Below are 21,445 nucleotides of genomic sequence, written 5' to 3'. Positions count from 1 at the left end.
TGGCTGAGAAAAAGCTGAATTTTTTGGATTACTTTCCAGCTACCTCTCTTTATTTCCTACCTCTCTCCCCTCTTTACAATACCTTTTTTCAACATTCTTTCTATCCTTTCTCCTCCATTATTTTCTATTTGGCGAGATCCCAAATCACATTTACCATCAAAATGATCAAAAGGCCAACAGAATGGACACAGTTTGTCTGCAAACATTCATCAGCTCAAACCAAAAAATCTTTAAACTGATGAGAATTAAATAGGACAACAACATCTAGTTTTTAAGATCTAGATGACTGAACTTCAAATACTTTTTGAAACTGTGTATTCATTACATTAATTTGGCAAATGCATCTGGGGTTCATTGTCTTGCTCAGGTACAATTATACATGTGGAGCTGGGGATTAACTAACAGCTGCTTAATTTATAACTTATATGTATTTATATGAATTTGAAGACATAACCAGGAAATACAAATATTAATTGGAAAATTTAATGAGTTTATTATGAATTATCAAATGAAAAATAAAAGAACAGAAATATGTGTATAGAGAGAGAAACAGGTGGCAGACCTGTTTAAATGTGCATCAAATATTGATGCTTTCATATATATTTAGATTTGTGTGTGTGTGTGTGTGTGTGTGTGTGTGTGTGTGTGTCATGGTGGACTGCCTACCAAATCAATCAGCCTATCAGAAAGCAGTGAAGCACACTGAAACCATTTACAGCACTCTGTACTTCAATACACCTGACGACTGGGGGACTCGACTGTGTGTGTGTGTGTGTGTGTGTGTGTGTGTGTGTGTGTGTGTGTGTGTGTGTGTGTGTGTGTGTGTGTGTGTGTGATACAGAAGGCTCATTCCATCTTATTTCCATCCTCTGTGACTAAGACTGACAGCCCTAAAAGCCCGCCTCTTCTATGTTAACCAATACAAAGGTTTTTTCACAGAAAGTTACATCACACATTGTGTATTACACTGTTTAGTGATGTTTCTGCATCTACCATAAGGGAGTGCTACAGTAAAGATGTTTTTGTGGGTTTCAAACACACAAAAAACCCATAGCATATTCAACACTTTCTATTGGTGTGTTTGTTATATTGAGCTGCATCATGTAGCATAGGCCACATCAGCCAAGGCTGGAGCAGATCATGGCAGTGTGCGCTGCAGGAGGGAGTCTTGGCCCAAAGCATACAAACAAACGTGTATTAAACCACCTGTTTAGCCAGTTTTTAGCAATGGCCTGCCTTATACTCCTTGAAGGCTCTGCCAGGACCCTGGTACCTGCTTGCAGGTTGCAGCTAACACTTACACACCCTAGCAATGTAAAGACATTTCAATAAGGGGATGCTAACAACTCCTAATAACAGTACCACAGTTGCAACAAATACAGATACAGGAAATACAAAAGCAGTTGGATGTGTATAAGCTGGTCCAGTTAACACTGTACAGAACAGCACAAACAAACAGGAAGTGTGAATTCAGTCTTCACCTGGATGGACAAATATAAATATTCAATTATTATATATGTTGTGTATATGACATGTTTTCGGTGTGCATTTTTTTTAAGCTTATTCATAAATGTTATTAATTTTGTATTGTAAAAGAGGTGCAATAATGACTTCAACTTCAGATCAATCTGTTTCAGAAGTCTGTTGGTTTCAACTGAGTACAGTAAGTGCTAACCAATTCTGTTGGTTCCAACAGGGAATGCTAACAGTGCAAACTGGATACCAACAGAACTACAATTACAGCTAAACAAGTGTGTTTGTTTGTATAGGTAATGCTAGCATTGCTTACAATTGGGTAGAGTTGGCACTACAATAACTGTACAGCTAACTGAGTTTGTTGGATTCAGTAGGAATGCTTCTAATGCAGTCATTATCTTGTGAGCAGATAGATACACTTCTCTTTCCAGTTTTGAGAATTATTTTATTTTTGTTAACTCAAAGACCCAAATAAATATCAAGATCAGAAGTTCATTTTGTGGTAGGTCTGCTAATGTGCAAACCCTTAAACTAACAATCTTAAAGGGGGATTTATAAGTGCGTTGAGGGTTTGAGGCATAGCTGTGTGTGGAGCCACCAAGGCTTTTCTCCACGTTTCTGATGCGCTGGATGCTGTTGATAGTAAAGCAAGTTGAAGAATGACTCATCTAGCAAAACCGTCCCTGTTGTGGTGATGATATCAACGGAAATCAGACGCTGATAAGCTATAAATCAAAATCCATGCCATGGGTATCAATGGTAAGACTGCAGTTAACCCCTTGCATCAAGTATAAATCTAACATGTGATTATTCAGTGTATGGCCAGCTACACTGATGGGCTGTGCAGTGGGAGGTGTTAACTGTGAGGCAGAGCTACACCTTTTAGTTGCAGAGCGTTTTCTCTGGTGTGAGTGGTTACAGAAAGAAACAGATGCAGACAGAGAGAAAGATCAGTCAGTTTGTTTCTTTGTGTTCAATTAGTAGACTCAGTAGAGTCTATTAAAGAAGCAGAGCAAGCAGCTGGACACACACACACACACACACACACACACACACACACACACACACACACACACACACACAGTAATGCAGCTTACAAAGGGCTGTTCACGGAGGCTGATCAAAGCTGTGGCAGATGGTCATGCAGGGACTAGCTAGCTACAGTTGGACAAACGTGCAAATGCACGCATTCATGCACACAAATGAACAAAACTCTGCCTCTCATCTCCTTCCTCTTTTCCTTTTGCGTCCTCTTTCTCCCCTCTTCTATCTTCCATCTTGTATCCTCTTTTCCTTCTTTTAATCCATCATCCATTCTTAGGACCATCTCTTTCTTTTCACCATCTCTCTTTTTTAATTCTCGCATTGATTAAAATGAGCTAGAAATCAAAGTGTTTTATTGGGCAATAAATCTGCCTCAAAGGCTCATGGTACAGATTTGACAGTGATTGTTTATATAAGGAGCAGATTTGAACCCAGATTGAATGTTGCTATTTATCCGAAAGTTTACACGTTTCTGTGGATGTGTTACAACTTTATTTCCACATTGAAAACTTGTCTCTATTGGAATTAATTTGACTGATTCTGACAGCTGCTGTTCTCTGTGAAGGGGGACACCACAATAGCTTGTAAAGCCACCTTTCAGGTCTACAGGGGGTGAATGTTAAGTATCACTGATAAACAGTAATAAAATGAACATCTTTTTGAAAAGAATTAAACGTAGAATGTCATTTTCTGCCGCTAGGAGTGTAAACAGACTTTTGATGACGTCATGAAGTGGCATTATGAGAGTTGCTGATTTATATATCTGTTCACGGATGGGTTTATCCGTTACAGTTTTATCCACGTTAACTTTAGTAACGTTTATGTATGTCATTCTGATAAAATAGCTGCAGCTTTCCCACATAATTACGTTTTCTTGATTTGATTTTTATTGGTAGTTGACCAGTTATCGAGCAAGCAAGCTAACATTAGCCAGCAGCTAAAACCACAATATCACAATATATTTCACATCAGTGTCACTTTTTGGATGTTTTCAGCACCGGGGGGAAAAGAGTTTGTTGTAACGTTACTCATCACCGCTGAGAGACTTACTTTGCTGTTGGGTCTGCCTGCCGAGTATCTTTGGGGCTGAGCCGCGACCCCTGAGATAACGGCCGAGGATACGCCTACATCCATGGGATGGCAGCCGGGTGTTGCTGCCGGAATTCTCCCCACCTTCACCTTTTGTCCACAGGACAGTCACCATTTGTCGGTCAAACTTAACTTTAAAGGTCCCATGACATGGTGCTCTTCGGATGCTTTTATATAGACCTTAGTGGTCCCCTAATACTGTATCTGAAGTCTCTTTCCCGAAATTCAGCTTTGGTGCACAACTAAAGCCACTAGAGCCAGTCCCACAATGAGCTTTCCTTAGGATGTGCCATTTCTGTGTCTGAAGCTATTGAGGAGGAGAGTGGGAGGGGCAAGGTGGATGGTGGGGGTGTGGCCTTGACCAACTGCCACTTTTCTCGTTTGAAAGCCAGGTTGTCTCTCTCTCATTGGTGGGCCAAATTATCTGGGCGGTCAAAGCAGAGAAAGGGGAGGTAACCTTGCTTGTTATGACCTCATAACAAGCAGATTCCAAAACTGCTCACCTGAGCTTTCCTTTTCTCAAAGGCAGAGCAGGATATCCAGGGCTCGGTTTACACCTACCACCATTTCTAGCCACTGGGGGACCATAGACAGGCTGGGGGAACTCATATTAATGTTAAAAAACCTCATAAAGTGAAATTGTCATGCCATGGGACCTTTAAAGAAGACCACTAAACGCTAAAGGGGGAGAATTTCAGCACAACACCGCGGCCAGCCAGAATGGGACGCCTGGGGCAATATGGTCTGTTTCCCCGACAGAACATAACATTTTTGGTTACTGCCATTAGCATAGTTATCACCCGACGCTGTAGTTTGTGCTGGCTGGGTTCGGATTGCTGTAAGTTAATAATAGTGACTGGCTGCTGGCTGACTGCGGATGTGAAGTGTCCCTGGGGTGGTTGACCGCTCTCATTCCAACTGAAGTCCCTTAGCGGTGGGGAGTGAGGGAGAAAAACCAGGGTGTGATAGCTGGCTAAATTAGCATTAGATGTGTCTTCTATCTATAAAGCTAACGTTAACGCTAGCTGGCGAACGTAATTGTGGGTTAGCCCAGTGCTGTTTAACGTTAACTTCACCTTGATAAAAACAATGATACTTAAAATAACTTAATGAGCATGTTGAACGATGGTGTAACCTTATAACGTTTCCCACCAAGCATTAGCATGAGCTACTTGTCAACGTAGCACATAACGTTAAGCTGGATCGATCGATATTGAAATGTATCAATAAATTAGGTCTCTGCTGTATTACTGTGTCGTAAGTGGCATGTAATCAATGACAAAATGATGCCGTTTGGCAGAAAGCAAGCTGTGTTACAGTTACTGAGTATTATTCTTTCTGTGACATTGTATGATTTACAATTACTCTCAAACGTCTCATCTGGATTCCCGTGTTTTGACGGAAGTTAGAGGAACCAGAGGGATCAAAGGTTTTATGATGCCACTGACAGGCGACTAAATGAAACGTCCCGTGTCATTTAAATTAAATAACCGATATCTCTGGGTTTGAACATTGTTGGAAACATTTGGAATATTGTAAGTACACAACTCAAAAAATATATTACATAGGTATAGTCGTTTTTAGACCTTTTAATGCAGAAATGTTACATATTGTACCTTTAAGTGCCAAGAAGGGTTTTGGTTTGAAGCGTTTTCACAGTAAGAAGTTTTGTAAAGAGACATTCTTTTTGATTTTTCTCATTAATTCTTGAGAGCAAACATTTTTGACATACTATCCCTTTTTTTTACCTCAGTGTTATATACAATAGCTTGGCGTACAATATGACGTACATTGGCTAATGAGTAGTGATAAAAAATGTGGCTAAAACTTAATTCAACTTCACTGCACAAGTGTTTTTCGATACATCAGAAATTGTAAAGTGTCACATACATTGGCAACATAGTGTTTTGATGTTTTCCCAATCTGCAGTAAAAGTCTCATTTGCAGCTCTACTGAATGTCTGATCACTGCAGTCTGTTTCTTGTCTTAACATTGCTCCCTGTGATATTTAAAACTGATCTGCAGACAAAGAAGGTGCAGACAAATACCAGTGTCTTTAATGTAGACCTATATGAACCAAGGAGTTGATGATCATGGTCCTTGACCAAAGCTACAGTAAGCTGCTTCATAGTCTTGCATTGCCAGACCTTCCTCCATAGCACTGCGGAGGGTCTGGCTAGTCCACACAACATTCCAGGATGAGAGAAAAACTCTGGTTTATTGGCATTTCTTTAAACCAATCATAATCGTCTTGGGCGGTGCTAAGCACCGAACGGAGCAACGGTGCCTCTGCAAAATAGCCTCTTGAAGAAACTTGTTTTGGTGGAACGTGTACGTTCAAAGGTTGTTTTAGTCGTGCAACAGACTTGGACAGATAGTCTAGCTAGCTGTCTGGATTCCCCTGCAGAGATCTGAGGAGCAGTTAACCATAGTCCTCAGAAATCAACCAGAGTTTAAAATTACAACACAAAGAAAGCTGAAGGTAATGGACATCTGGCCGAAAAAATGGACATCTGGCGGAATTTCCCAGAAGTGGAATGTCGTAGATATAGACTATCTGCTTCACAATAACAAGTCTAACACTGTTCACACATACAGTATTAAAATATTTTAATCTGAACCAGAAATGTCAATCTTGTAGCAGCACCAGAAAAAAATCAAGGGATAAAATAGTCCGTAGAATTAATCCCCTTGACCATGAATGTCTGTACAAAATTTAATTGCAATCCATCTAATAGTTTTTATGATATTTCAGTCTGGACCAATGTGGTGGATTGAACCAACTGACTTTGTCTTCGCTAAAGCCATGCCACTAGCTTTAGTAGGTTGTTAGTGGCATAACTGCACATATTTAAATACAGCTCTGAGCAAAAATGATGAGAAATAGTGAGTTGCTATGCCCTATAACCATACTGTAATTGTGTCTGTTGTTAATAGAATGGTCCTCACTTTTGACAACGTTTTATGGCAGCAAAAGATCGTAAAAATGTTGATTCCAACATAATTTGGTTTCTTTCTCGTTGAAATAATTGGCCCAGACTTGAAAACATGTTTCAGTAAGTACCAAGAAGTACCAGAATCAATACAAATCAGAACAAATAAAACCTAAAAGATATCCAGCCCTATTAATGAAGAAGAAGAAGATAGTTTTATCTTACCGTACATTTGAAATGAAATGCTTGAAATGGTTACAGCAAACACTTTACATGCACAGGCCTGTGTGTGCGCACACACACACACGCGCGCACACACGCACTGTTTAGACTGTTTCCTTCCGCAATGCCATTATCAATTAACTGTTAATTACTGTAAATAACACTCAAAGGAAAGGTGTCTTCTGTCTTTAGACCATGCACACACGTACACACACAACAAATAAACAAACTAAATGTCGGGTGAACAGGGGCCAGTGCTGTTATCAGATATAAATGACCCCCTGCACCAGACTAGACTGCTCAGGTTACTGCAAATCAATACGCAGCAAATTACCAACTAACGCACACGTACAGAAATACACACAAACAAGCCAAGCAGCACACACAAAACACATACACTACACAATCTCACACACAATAAAAAATAAATGTGTTCAAAGAGTTTTAAAAAACGTGAGAAGAGAGTCATTGCTTCATCATTATTCAATTACCAAGAGAGAAAAATATGTTGAGGCAAAAGTCCTCTCCTGCTTCCATCTTTATTTTCTCCTAATTTTCCCTTTATTTACACCCATTCTTACTGCTCTCCTGTCATTAGATGTAATACGTCCTTTTCATGGATGGACAGAAAAATGTAAAGATAGGTAAGAAAAAATTGGACAGGGGAGCTGGACATATGAATATATGAATCAAATGTTTGATGATAGACTGTAAAAAAGACGAGGGAGAAGAGGATGATACACAATAGATGATCAGTTCATCAGATGGATGGATGGATGGTATATGGATGAATGATTAAGCAAGAGATGGACAAAGATGAATGTGTGAAAAAATGAAGGTAAAAACGTGTGGATGTGTGGATGGATGGATGGATGGATGGATGAATGGATGGATAAAAAAGGCAAATGCTTGACTTTGGCTTTTTCTTCCTGTTGTGATCAAACAACCATAGGGGGCGCTAGGCTATTTTTAGGGGTGCTGAAGCACGACCTCAGTTGTAGCCTTAAGTCAACAGCCTATCTGCGATTCCCTGAATCTGGGCGCCTCAGCCTATTGTTCAGTCTGCGCAGATAACTTTGGGGAACGGTTGTCAGAGTATGGCTACTTTCAACCACTGAAAAGGTATGGCTAATGGAGTGAAAATTAAATCTAATCGAATGACCATGTCTAAGTAGGCTACATGTGTAGTATTTGTGGAACCAATCTGTGATTCCCTGATCACAATGATGGCAATTATATCTGAATTAGCCTAGCTTATTCACCACGGAGTCCAATTTTGTTGTGCAACGTTAAGACAAAATTGCTAACTGTAGGCAAATGTAGCTTAGGAGTAGCCTACGAGTTTTTAAAGTGTTATATTAATAGCCCACCATAACGGCTTGAGCACCGCTAGAAATAGCCTAGCGCCACCACTGCAGTTACCTCCCTACCAGACATTTTCTTATTTTTAACTGTCAATGCAAATGAAAAATCAATAATTAGATTTTCTAGTTGATTACAAAATGTTTTGTATGTGATTGTCAGTGATACATGAAGGGAGGGAGATAGAGAGAGAGAGCAGGATGGAGAGAGAGAGGACAAAGAGAGGGACCTGGAAGAACCTGGTGAGAAAGTGGACATATATTGTACGGGCAAAAACACTTAAAACACTTAAAATATTCCACTCACATTCTATTTACATGGAGGACTAGTTTTCTTCCCTCTTTAAGTTTTGCTATATACATATGATGCATATTATTCATTGGCCTCTGATTTATTTCCTGTATATATATGCATAATATTGTTTTGTGACTCATCATTAAAGTTGGTCTTCTCAGATTTATTGATGTCTTACTTATCATATAATGTAGTTGTTGTATTAGAGTAAATGCTTTTATTATCAGGCCCAGGCTCTTAAGAAAAAGAGATGTTGCATTTTCCCCATCTGGTTTAGAGACATTACTAGATTAGATTATTCATCATTTAGCTGTATAATCATATCAGTTTCTATCAATGATGTAAATGAAAAAGTTCAGGGGCGTAGCTCAAAATTCTGGGCCCTCTAGAAAGGCATTTTCTATGGGCCCTTCCCTGCATCCACAGCTATTCATTCTAGCATATTTTGGGCCCTCGTCACACAAGGGCCCTGGGTACTCAGTCCCCTTTTTTCCCCCCAGTCCGACACCCTTGAGTATGTCCTGCAATAATCATGATTTGTAGTTGCCATCTTTTTTGACAGCAGATGCCTTGAATCTGTTGATAGGTTGTCATAATTGCGTGTCTCAATCTGTCAAAATTTATTTCCCCAAAACTCACCAGAAGTCATGATTTAAGTGTTTAAAAAAAAAAAAATCTTTCGGGGGCATGCCCCCAGAGCCCCCTAGCTTAACTGCTATCAACTGCTCATTCCCCTAATGAGCCCCCCCAAATGTCAGATCCTAGAATCGCCCCTGCAAACAGAACTATTTAGATGAGTGGTGTAGAGGTTTTAATGTACCTGGCATTTTCCGGTACGGACATCGTAGAGGGCCACTGAACCCTGGCGAGCTCCAACAGCGATGCGGTGACTGCGGTCACAGTAACCGACCATGTAGAACCTGAACAAGTGGACAAATAAAACCCAAGTTAACACATTAACATTCAACTGGGCATCATCTAGAAGAAAGAAACAGGAAGATTTCAAAAACAAAGAATTAACAATTACGCTGTGTTACCATTTGTTCCCATAAAACTAAAACCCCAAGAAACCGCTAAGTAGTAGTAGAAAATATGATTGCATAGAAATAAACTGACATCTTAAAATGTACATTCTGTACAAACCCCTACTGTTAATTAGCAAAGTGAAAAACTTGATTTTAAATGGGTTGCAAAAGTCCACACTGCATGGAAAATAGACAAATCTACTAAAAAAAAGGTCATGATTTGAAGACAAACCAAGAAGAAAAAAACCAAGTAAGAACAACTATTAGGGGATGTCAAAGCTTATGGCCTAATATAATTTTGCACAACAATCCCAGGTGCTGCCCTCCTTTTAGTCCCCTGTGGCCCAAAAGGATTCCTACGAGTACCAACAGTGGAAAGTGGACATATTATGCTTTACCGTATTTTCTGTGATATCTCCAATGTTATAATGTTGGATTTTCATGTTAAACATGGCCAAAACAATAATGAGGTAAACGTATTTTAGAGAAATCCCTGTGATGTAATGTTAGCATACTTTGAACTATTAAGTAGCTGTATGCTAACGCAACATAATCTAATCATTTCCCACCGCCTTTGAGTGTGGCTGTTCTGAAAAGGTGTGAACACGTTTGCCAACATATTGCTCAAACTATGTCTTTCAGAGCATTCCCAGACCATCAACACAACAGGTGATTTTTCTTTTCTCATGACATCAGCATGCTTGAAATTGGTGAACAATTTATGTTCAAACGTGTTTATGCCTAGCCGATTATCCTGAGAACCCTGGGTTAACCTTTTGCTCTGCTAGCATTGCCAGACCTTCCTCCACAGCGCTGCGGAGGAGGGTCTGGCTAGTCCACACAGCATTCTGGGATGAGAGAAAAACGTGCTCTGGTTTATTGGCATTTCTTTAAACCAATCACAATCGTCTTGGGCGGCGCTAAGCCCTAGACCCAATGACGGTGCCTCTGCAAAATAGCCTCGGAAAGGAAATTGTTTTGTTGGAACGTGTACGTTGAAAAGTTGTTTTAGAAAACTTAGATTGGACAGATAGTCTAGCTAACTGTCTGGATTTACTCTGCAGAGATCTGAGGAGCAGTTAACCATAGTCCTCATAAATGGGCCGGAGTTTAGAATGCCAACACAAAGAAAGCGGAAGGTAGCGGACATCCGGCCTAAAAAGAGTCCAGCGGTATTTACTTTTGCTGACATGTCTTTCTAACAGCCAGTAGGGGATTCCAAAGAAGATAGCTCCAGTGGGTCAGAGCTTCACTTGTGGCTCTGATTTGGGCAAAGGCCTTTTTTTGTATGAGGTTTAATCAAACAATGTCTAGTTGAAAATATCACATTGGGTATGTTCCAGTAATCATATTTATGGGCAGCAAAGAGCTAGAGCTGGCCACAAACCAAGAGGCCTTAATTAACATAACCACATGCCGCTTCCCACATAGTTCTGTCAGTGATTCCTTAGCACAAGGCTGGCTTCTTGGCTGCTGCTGCTCCCCTGCCTAGAGAAGTAGTTGCTGCTGGTGCTCACCATGTTCAGAGTGATCACTTTATTGAGGATATTTAAGAAAGGGGTCAGCCTTTTGCTGATGTCTCTTTCTGACAGCCAGTAAGGGGTGCCCAAACAGAAGCTTCCCTTGTGGCTCTGGCTTGGGCAAAGGCTTAGCTTGGAACCAGGATCAGTCAAAGATTGGCATGTTTAGTTTCTTGAAAATGTTGCTTTGTTTTTGTTAAACTCATTGGACCTGCACAACATGAAAGCAGGCAGCACCAAGGAATATATTCCATTGTTTTTCCACACATAAATAGTTCAAGATCTTTGCTTAGCAGAAAGGTAGGCATGGTAATGCTACTGGGAATGGAGTCATGGGAGATTAAATCCCCATATTTTTCCTAGTCTCTCATTTTAGTTTTGAAACTCAACACAGTAGTCAGCTTACATCTAGTAAGTGTCAGGCCAAGAAAAGGGGGGTAGGATATATAGGATAGAACAACACAATGTAATTCTGCTAAATAAATCAAAATAATCATTATTAATTTCACCTGTTTTCTTTTTAAACAAATTGTATATCCAAATACAATACACATTTTCTATAGGCTCAGTCTGCCACTTAAAAAAAAAACAATTCCAGTGCTGGTTCAATGGTATCAGAATGTTGGATAATCATCATGGAAACATTAGTTGCTCATGTGACAAGAGCTGGAAAAATTGGCAGAACAGGCAGCCAAGTAACAGTACTCTGATCCAATGGAATCACAATTGTCAGATTGAAAGCACTCTAGCCCAATGGATTAGGCCCCCCTTCTGGGCCCGCCCCTGGGGCTTGTTGGGCCATAGACACACACTTACTTGCAAATAGCAGGGAAACACTCCTGCAGTCCTTTCTTCTTCACCAGAGACCCTTCAATACAGTACATGATGATATCCATCACCTGAAGAAGAGGAGGTGAAGAGGGGAAAAGAGAAGAAGACGAGGAGGAGAGAGAGGATGAATAGAAGGGGGTGATGATACTTCCCATAACGTTGTTTTTTGAAATTTTGTATTGTAGTTATCAAAAATGAATTCAACATTTTTGACATATGTTGGTAACTGTTTCTAAAAGCCAAATATGCAAGTGGATTGATTTTACTGGGATTGTGGAGAATGCCATCTTCATAATTAGTAGTATAACATGTCATATGTAATGAAGTTTACCTCGACCAACAGATCCACAACGTCGCCAGGCATTTTCTCTATCAGGATGTCAATCACTCGCAGTATCTCAGTCTTGGCTCTGGCCAGAGTGGTGGTGTGAACGTTCTGCTGCGACTGAGAGTTCGCCTGAGCTGCATTGTACCGATGAACCTGGAAAACAAACAGATGTATATATCTGTTATTACTGGAGAAAACATATATATATGAGAGACATGACACAAAGAGAAACACATTACTCAAACAATTTCGTTGTGTTATACCCATTACAATCTCAGTAATGTGAGTTACAATGCATTTTATCCCGACATTTAGTGGCGTTTTGTTTTTTAAGAATTCACAAACATCATGAAACATTTCGCCAGAGGAAAAAAAGTTTGGGAGTGTTATTTCCTGTTGCTGGAATTCGATGGTTGATATGACTGCAGAGACGGATATATTTGCGAGATGGAGTTATTGCGCGTTGAAGCGAGGTGCTGTCCTGTCTCTGTTCCCTTGGTCAGAGCCAGAACCAGAGATGGTAGGCTACGGACATCTGTCGCTTAACAGGTAACGGTACGTCAGTGGACAGCCGTGTCAGATATAAACATGTCGAGAATAATGTTAAGGCTTGTTACACTAATAGCATTACATTTTATCAGCAGTGGAAAGTAGCCTTACTATACTATTGAGTATTTGCATTTTCTCCTACTTTATAGGGTTACACATCTACATAAGAGTGACATGACACTGTCATGAACGTGTCAAACATAATAAACAAGTCATAAACGTTTATGACATAACACTTCTTTGTCATTCGGTTTTTGTCATGACAAGTTATGGTTAGGGTTCATGTGTCATGACAGTGTCATGTGTTCATGACAGTGTCATGTCACTCTTATGTAGATACCTTCAAGTAAAGTGATACCCTTTATAGTTCTACTACACTACAATTCAGAGTCAAGTAACGGCCTCTGTTTTACATCACTATTTTTATAGCTTTAGTTAGCGTACTTTGCAGATTCAAATTAATAATACAAAATATTATATATAAATGATGATGAGACTTTAAGTCCTGTGATGTAATTCACAAGCCAAGTCATACTTCTGCGGTTATTTTGGTGAAAGTAACTCAAAGGAACGCAAAAGTACTGTAAAGCATTACAATCCAGAAACATTAATATTGTAATATAACTAATTTCGCTCAAATGACAGTAACTAGTAATCTATAATGTATTACATTTTGGAAGTAACTTGCCCAACACTAATAACAATGTACTGCTGTGGATGGGGTCACACAGCAAAATGTATTTTAGCCACCTAAAAAAAGCAATACCAGTTAAAGTGTAGGCTATATTGGTAATATTTTCACCGCTTTACCATGCGACCAGACAGTCCTTTCTGACGGGGAACTGCAGCGGTTATATCCTCTTCCAAGCCACCAGACTCCTTTTATAATAACACCAACAAGCTAACCAATCGAAGCAGCGGTAAACCAGCAGCTCCCGTGTTTTGCGAGGTAAAATTACTGTTTTTCAAAGGAGTCTGGTGGTTTTGAATCGGCTTCAGTTTTCCAACAAAAAGAGCTGTCTGACAGCAAGGTAAAGTGGTAAAAATAAAATTGTAAACATAGCATACACTTAAACTGATATTTATGTTTTTAGGTGGTCCTTATTTTAGGTGGCTAAATTACGTTTTTGCTATGTGCCCCTGTCCACAGCAGTACATTGTTGGTTCCAAGCCAGTACTCCTGCATGTTTCTCCAAACTGGGGGCGTGCCAGCCTCCATCAACTGTAGGTAATATACTGACTATGGATAAGTACCTCATGCAACCCCAGTACAACACAACCCCAGATAAAAAAAAAATCGGAAAATCGGAAACTCTCACTTTAATCTGCTTCCAAGCTAAGTATAAAATCCACAGTCCATTTTAAGAACAAGAGTAGCAAAATGACATTACAAAGTTAAATTAATTTGTGGCTTGTGGCTTTAGCAGTATGGGTTAGACAAATCAAGTGGGTATCTTCCAAAGTTTTATTCTTTTTAGTATAAAATTCCCTCTTCTTGTTACTATCCCTCCACCACAGTCAGCATGAAAACACCGGGCAAAACCAAAAGAGGCAACTTTGTACAAAAAAACAGGGTTAGGTTACAGCAACACATTATATGTAAAAACAAGTATATGGTGCCTGATGATTATTTGAAGCTGTTGTTTTTGATGTTTGTGAAGTAGTTTTAACCGATTAGTCTCACCTCTCTTGCAATGGTGGTGATGAAAGCCGGTGGTCGAGCAGTAGCGATAAGAGAGAGGGCATGGCGGGCTGAGCGAGCGGAATCTGCCGGCGGGTTGAGGGGCAGACCCATGGTAACACTGTGGAGAGAGAGAGAGAGAACACATATTTTTTTTATGACAAATCAACATGGAAAGCAAAGATTTAAGTTAGGAGAGACGGAACAAGAAAGGGGGACAGAGATGCAGGTTTGGTTTTAGAAAATTGCAAAATATGTCTTTAAAACAGCTCACAAAAAAGAGGTAAGCAGAGGTAGGATAAAGTAGTTATTTTGCAAGTCACAGGTTAGTCTCAAGTCTAGACTACGAGTTTCCCAGTCAAGTCCAAGTCCTACACTTTGTTTTCAAGAAAGGTAATCCCGTTTAAAAATAGTAAACAGCAACAATACATTTACAGAAATACTGAAGACTTTTAAAAGTGCGTTCATTACTTCCAAATAAATAAAACTGCTCAGGTGTGCCTTAGTATGTTATCTGTAACTTCTGAGCTGTTTTTTGTTGAGCACAGTCTTAACATCTGGATGGGATATGAAGAAGTATCATCTGTTGTCTGTCTGCTTGTCTGAACTACCAAATGCACATCACTCTCTCGTGCAACCTGATTGGCTGCCGCTGGATTGCTTTGCTGCATTTATCAAACATAATTGATAATATTTGGTTGAAGGAGGATATTAAGTCATTCCACTCAAATGGCTAAAGTCCTAGTGAAGTCACAAATCACTGGTGTTAAAGTCAAAGTACAAAGTTAACACCTCTGGTAAATACTGCATTTTGGTGGACAATTTTAAGCTGTGGATTAATCCAGATTTGGTGCTCTAGTGAATATTTGTGGCAGCAGGATGGTGTATGTGGGATTGAGTCAAAATAAGATACAGTGTGTGTGTTCATAGTTATGAAGGAATAGGTCTCCATTGCAACAATAATTTAGCTCTATGGCACAGAGGAAGAAGGTACTTGTTAGTAGATACATTCATTGTTGGTTTTGGTCTTTTCATGGGATCTGTTGACAATAAGAGAAATAGAGAATATCATGAGCAGTTTCCTTTATAGAGAGATTTTTATAATGATCTGAAGAGGGAGAGACACATTTAAATAGACAATTTTATAAAGAGCGGAAGAAAATGAGATTAACTGAGAGAAGCGGCAGAGAGATCGAGCCTTACGTATAAATGGAGTGAAGAGATTAGCAGGCAGCTTATAATGTCAAGGCCAAGTCAATGGGAGCCATTCACCAGACGACGGCATAATGGACTCCCACAATGCAACAGGAATTAGACACACACACCCTAACAGCTGGCCACACACCCCTCTGAGAGAGAGAGAGAGAGAGAGAGAGAGAGAGAGAGAGAGAGAGAGAGAGAGAGAGAGAGAGAGTGTGTGTGTGTGTGTGTGTGTGTGTGTGTGTGTGTGTGTGTGTGTGTGTGTGTGTGTGTGTGTGTGTATGTGTAAGAGAGAGGGAAAGAGAGGAGAGGCGAGAAAGGCCACCTTGTTAAGAAATGACTCCGGGGAGAGAGAGAAAGAGAGAGAGAGAGAGAGAGAGAGAGAGAGAGAGAGAAAGAAAGAAAGATGGAGGAAGGAGAGAGAGGGACTGATTGGTGGACGGACGGCCGACCTGAACAATTCATCTCCTCTGATTACACATCACAAGCTGCAGCACCTGTAATTAATGTTGGTAATATATTGGCAATATATCAGCAATATTGAAATGTTTAATTTCATTTAGAGGGGTGGCTGTAATTGGAAACCGTCACAATGTTGATGTAAGGCAGCAGGAGTGCAGGGAGCTAATTGTACTGAGAATCACTGAGGTTAATAACCAACGTTTAGAATGTGTAATAAAATAATCAGGGTTATTATTACAGTCGTAACACACACACACACACACAGTCATTGTCATTAATAATAAAAAAAATAATAATTAGAAGCTAAAACTATATGTGGCCACTAATTAGGCCATTTGTACATAAAACTACAAAAAGTAATGCAATGTAATTTGTTTGTATTCCACATTTATTACTGTATGCCCCACATTGACTGCCGCTGTAGGGCAGCGACTGCTAGTGGCTGTTTTACTTTTGACCGGAGCACCTAGTTTAAGACGACAAAAATTTGCGTAGGGAGGTTGTCAGGGTGGATGGGTGGTTACCAAAACACAAGACATTCAAACGTAGGAGCGGAGTTAAACGGGCGTTTGAGTCCTGGAAGCACAACTTAAGGGGATCGGTGTTTTAACCCAAACTACAAACTTTTTTATAATTTGAACTAGTCGTTTTGGTGCCCGGTGACTTGAACCAGCATCACAGAGACCTTTTTGTGGTTAAACCTGTCACGTGACAGGTTACAGTAACCATTGCGTAATCAGCCGTGATTTCGTAAGATATCCTAAGTATTGTTGTGAATAACGTTTTGTACAATGCCATACAAACCAGTTCATGAGAATGAGCTGCATGCTTTAGGTACACATGTCATGTGCAATTTATTACTGTTCACTTGTTGTTAATTGTTCAGTGTGTGAATCTGACAACGTGACTGCATTCACAGCCAGTATCACGCTGACATTATCCAATCAATACTGAGTCACACACATACACACAGTGAGGATTGGAAGTATTGATTTCTGTGTGTGTGTGAGGGAGGACTGAATAACCTCGATCACATGTTGAGAGTCACTGCTGCAAAAAAACTAGACTGTATATGAATGACTGGATGGTTTAGTAACCAACATGTTTACTGACTGGTTTCATAATCGGTTTACTGGCTGGTGTGCTCATTTATACTAGCTTCTTTCAACCGGTGTGCTGTCTGGCTTTGTCAGGGGTGCTGTAGAAATGCACAAAAAAAAAAACTACAACTTAACTACAACAAAATGCAGATCATTTGGCACCTCATGTTTAAATTTGTCTCACATGCTCTTTTCCTCAAGTCACAACAACAGGGTCAGTGGGCTACTACGCAGTACGTAAATAGCATAGAGTGCGATACAGTGTTGTTGTTTCTTTCATTACCGCGGGATGCACACATGGGAAGTATAAGAGGTTTACCGAAGTGGTCGGTGCACTCAAGCTGTACAAAAGAAACAAATCAATAGCACGGGTATTAAAAATAGGACACACAATAAGCAAAAAAACAATACAATTAGAAAAAGAAAAAGAGACGAAGATACAAATACTAGTAACAAAAACAGGTTGATTAATAATGGAAACAATTTTAAGATACACCAAGAATGTATTTTTTAAAAGAAATATAAAATAATAGCAAGGTGAAAATTAGGTAAAATTAATAAAAGCTGGTATAATTGAATAGATATCCATTCTGGACAAACATGCCACTTCGCCAAAGCCAGGCAGGATCCGACCTGCGTCATGATGGAAGGCCAGCTGAAGTGCGGAGAGACCACTAACACAGGTTTTATTCCACGTCACTGTGTTAAACTAACTGGGATATTATTGACTAACTGGTTTTGTCAGAGTTTCTGACAAAGTAACTGGATGTGTTTTTTTACTGACTGGTTCAATGGCTGGCTTGACCCTCAATGGTTCAATGACTCAGTATGGTGCCTGTGGCAACCCACTCGCCATCTGCTCTACGGCTGCGTGCACACTGTCCGCAAAAATTATTCCCACTAACGGTCGTACTTGCGGGAATTGCCATTGCTCTCTAAGACCGCAGTGAGCGCTGTGGAGAAACCTGAATGCAGCACACGGTGAGGTTGCTGTTAAAGTAAAAAAAAAAAAGCAGGATGTTGGCATTCAGGTTGTCACGGCCGTCACCTCACAATGACCGGTACCCGGCTCACAGTTTATCATACAAACCTGCTCATGAGAATGCGTTGTGCCATTTACAGTATGTGTGTTTTGTACTTGCTTTGTTGTTGTTCCTGTATTATAAACACATTGGCTTTTATGATTGAATAACTCACCTTTAACATCACCTTTGTGTCACTTGTCGCAGTTTGTTTTCAAGTGTGGAATGGGCTTATTGTGGTCGCTTGTGGTCATTGGGGAAGAAAACATCCACTGCAACTGTGGTTCTCACCAGTTTGTGGTCACCTACTGTCAGATACCAAATTACATCCGATAATGCCTAAATGGGCAGTAATGCTTGGCGCACCATAATTATGCAAATGAGAATCCACACTTAAAAACTTGCTTGGACAGGTGACATAAAGGGAGATTTATGCTTTATCGGAAGGGTTATCAGTGTAATAGTATTTTTCGGTTCTACGATATGATACAACTTTATTGTCGGTTTACACTGAAATTCATGTACGTCTGGTTCCCCACCACCAATAAAGAGCAGCACACAGCCGTGGCCCTAAGTTTTTCTTTGGGAACAATCTGTTATCCCAAACGGAGATAGGGTACCAAAGACAAACGAGCTAATCATCAACAAGGAATAATGCACAGTCAGCATGGCCAATTATTTTCATTTTAAGAGGGATGCGATGGGTTTGTGTGACAGCCGCATTCATGTTATTGCAGAGGTTTGCAGGTGCATGCGTTTGTAGAGCCCAGTGCAAGAAGCATGTAACCGGCCTTACTTACTGGACTAAGAATGGATTTATTGAGTGGGACACTTATGGACTAGCAGATTGAACTAGTTTGCTTAGTTGGGTAATTGGATGGTTTCCTGACTGACTGGTTTAGTTACTTATTCCCTGGCTGGTTTTAAAATGGACTAACTGACTGGGACACTAATTGACTGATCTTGGATCAACTATCGGTCAGACAATTCAGCCTCTAGAGGCAACGACATGCGTAGCCAGTGGATATCCGGGCCAAGTTTTGAGATTGCATTTCGGCCAATGCGTTCCACCTTTTTTACTTCAAAGGACTGTTTACCTGCATGTAACCAAAGCCCGCTCAAATGTGATTGGTCAGTAGTCAATATTACTTCGACTACAAATGGAAACTCCTTCCTTTGACACACTGAGCTGCTCTCTCCTCTCCCTTTCTATTACCATTTGTGTGTATCCCGTCCCAGAAATGCTTGTTACTAATCCTAGCTTCTGGGGAGTTTACTCCCCGGAGTCCTTATGTTTTTTCACCCAGTGTATTTCCTTGGAGAACGTTGGCACCAAGATCTTGGTTGCAGCTGTCGCTGTGGTCCTGCTGCACTCCCTGCTAAGCTCTGCGTTGCCCTGCAATGTCATGCTACGTCCTGCTGAACCCTGCTGCGTCCTGCTACGTCCATCCATGCTCTGCTGGGCCACGCTACATCCTGTAACGCTCTGCAGCGCACATGACATGAACTACTACGACTACCATTTGAAGTCACTGTTCCAATATTAATGTGACTATTATTGCCCCTGTTCATCGCAGCCATAACCGGCACCGTCTGACACCGCCTACCAAGAGCCTGGGTCTATCCGAGGTTTCTTCCCAAGAGGGAGTTTTTCCTCGCCACTGTTGCACTGCTTGCTCTTGAGGGAATTACTGTAATTGTTGGAATTATTGGGGCTTTGTAAATTATAGAGTGTGGTCTAGACCTACTCTATCTGTAAAGTGTCTCGAGATAACTCGTGTTATGATTTGATACTATAAATAAAATTGAATTGAATTGAAACCAGAACGCTTACGATACCAAAATCTTGTCCCGGTGCCTACAGATTCTGCATTCCTATGCAGACATCAGTTTATAGAGATTACTTATTCACTGATGGACTCTTACTGGTTGGTTTGATAAAAGGTTTATCGGATGATGGGTTTTCTCAGTTATTTACTGACTGGATGGTTTACTGGCTGGCTGGGATACTGACACATCAGATAGTTGACTGACCAATTAAATAACTGGATTACTGACTAATTCACTGGGTGCTTTGTCTCGCCTTGCCCGATCCACAGTGCTGTGGGGTAAGGTATGACTAGATAGGATAGTAAAACGCTCTCGGTTGTTTGCATTTCTTTAAACCAATCACAATTGTGTGAAAATAGACATGAAGTATGTTTTTACTTACATGTTTTATCGACATTTTTAATACTGAATCAAAGATCACTCGCATCTTTCCATTGACTTTGCTGTGGTGCCCCTAAAATACTACTTAATAAAGCTGTGTGAGTCATCTCTGACTAATGCGTGATCATTATAATCAACTGACATAACTTTTATAAGTAATTCATTTAAAAATAAACAAAGCCACCCCAATCAGTTTATCAACATTATCAATTGATGATTTAATGTAACCAGTACTCCTCACTATTCCTAAACTAAACATTGATTTTAACATTATTGCCATTATTATTGTTAGTTGTAGTAATTGTGTAGTATTTCAGGTGGAATTACACAGATGGATGATGAATGGTCAAACAAATCCACCACCAATTGTTTTTAACAGAACTTACTGTATGCAACTCCCAACTCCAATGTGTCCAGACTGTTCTTTATGTTCTCTATTTTGTGAGAATCTTTAAGTCTGTGTCCGTTCAAATTCTCCTCACTTTCTGTTCCACTAACATTGGATTGTGTTGTTTACTCTTCTACACACACACCACACAGTGGCAGCAGACATATTTATACTCATTTAACCGGACTGACCCAGCTCGAGTTTCAGCCCTAATAGGATCAACTTATGTTGGCCAGTTAGATTTTAGCAGAGAGGAAGACACAACACACAACACACACACACACTTCTTTGTACCAAACATGAGAAGATGCGACTGAATTACTTTCTCTGTGACCTCTGACCTCATACAAAATGCTGCATTAGCTTAACCAAAACCTCACTAGGACTGTTTGAAGGCAGCCATAACCTTTGACCTGCTCTCTGCTGGATGTGATGTTTATGGTCCAGGAGGCAAAGCAGACTGCTGCTGTCAACATCTGTGGTCTAACACCAACTTCAAGTCAAACTGGCAGTCACAGTTACAGTGACTGATATAAGTCATATATGATCAGATAAATCAACCTAAAGTCTGCCCTTACACAGACATCCCACAGAACAAATTGGAATATGGGCGATAGGTAGGCTATGATTACAGTTGTGTCGACACCGGTCTAGGCTGCCGACTGGCTTGTGCCTGGGTTCTCTGTCAGCACATAAACATATCTCTCT

At 40.2% G+C, this 21,445-nt stretch overlaps 1 protein-coding gene across 4 annotated transcripts in view; it reads right to left on the bottom strand.

Moving 5' to 3' along the window:
- Positions 1-21,445, bottom strand: part of wdr7 (WD repeat domain 7) — a 163,261-nt gene that overhangs the window by 5,805 nt on the left and 136,011 nt on the right. For all 4 annotated transcript variants that reach the window (XM_028601996.1, XM_028601997.1, XM_028601998.1 and 1 more), the window contains 4 exons: positions 14,358-14,475; positions 12,128-12,277; positions 11,782-11,864; positions 9,241-9,340 (listed from right to left, as the gene is read on the bottom strand). In XM_028601996.1, coding sequence (XP_028457797.1) covers positions 9,241-9,340; positions 11,782-11,864; positions 12,128-12,277; positions 14,358-14,475 — 451 coding nt within the window. The remainder of the gene's footprint in view (positions 1-9,240; positions 9,341-11,781; positions 11,865-12,127; positions 12,278-14,357; positions 14,476-21,445) is intronic.

This window comes from Perca flavescens, chromosome 16 (assembly GCF_004354835.1).
Source record: "Perca flavescens isolate YP-PL-M2 chromosome 16, PFLA_1.0, whole genome shotgun sequence".
NCBI lineage: Eukaryota > Metazoa > Chordata > Actinopteri > Perciformes > Percidae > Perca > Perca flavescens.
Note: the sequence above shows the minus strand (reverse complement) of the source record. Positions and strands in the feature narration are given on the sequence as shown.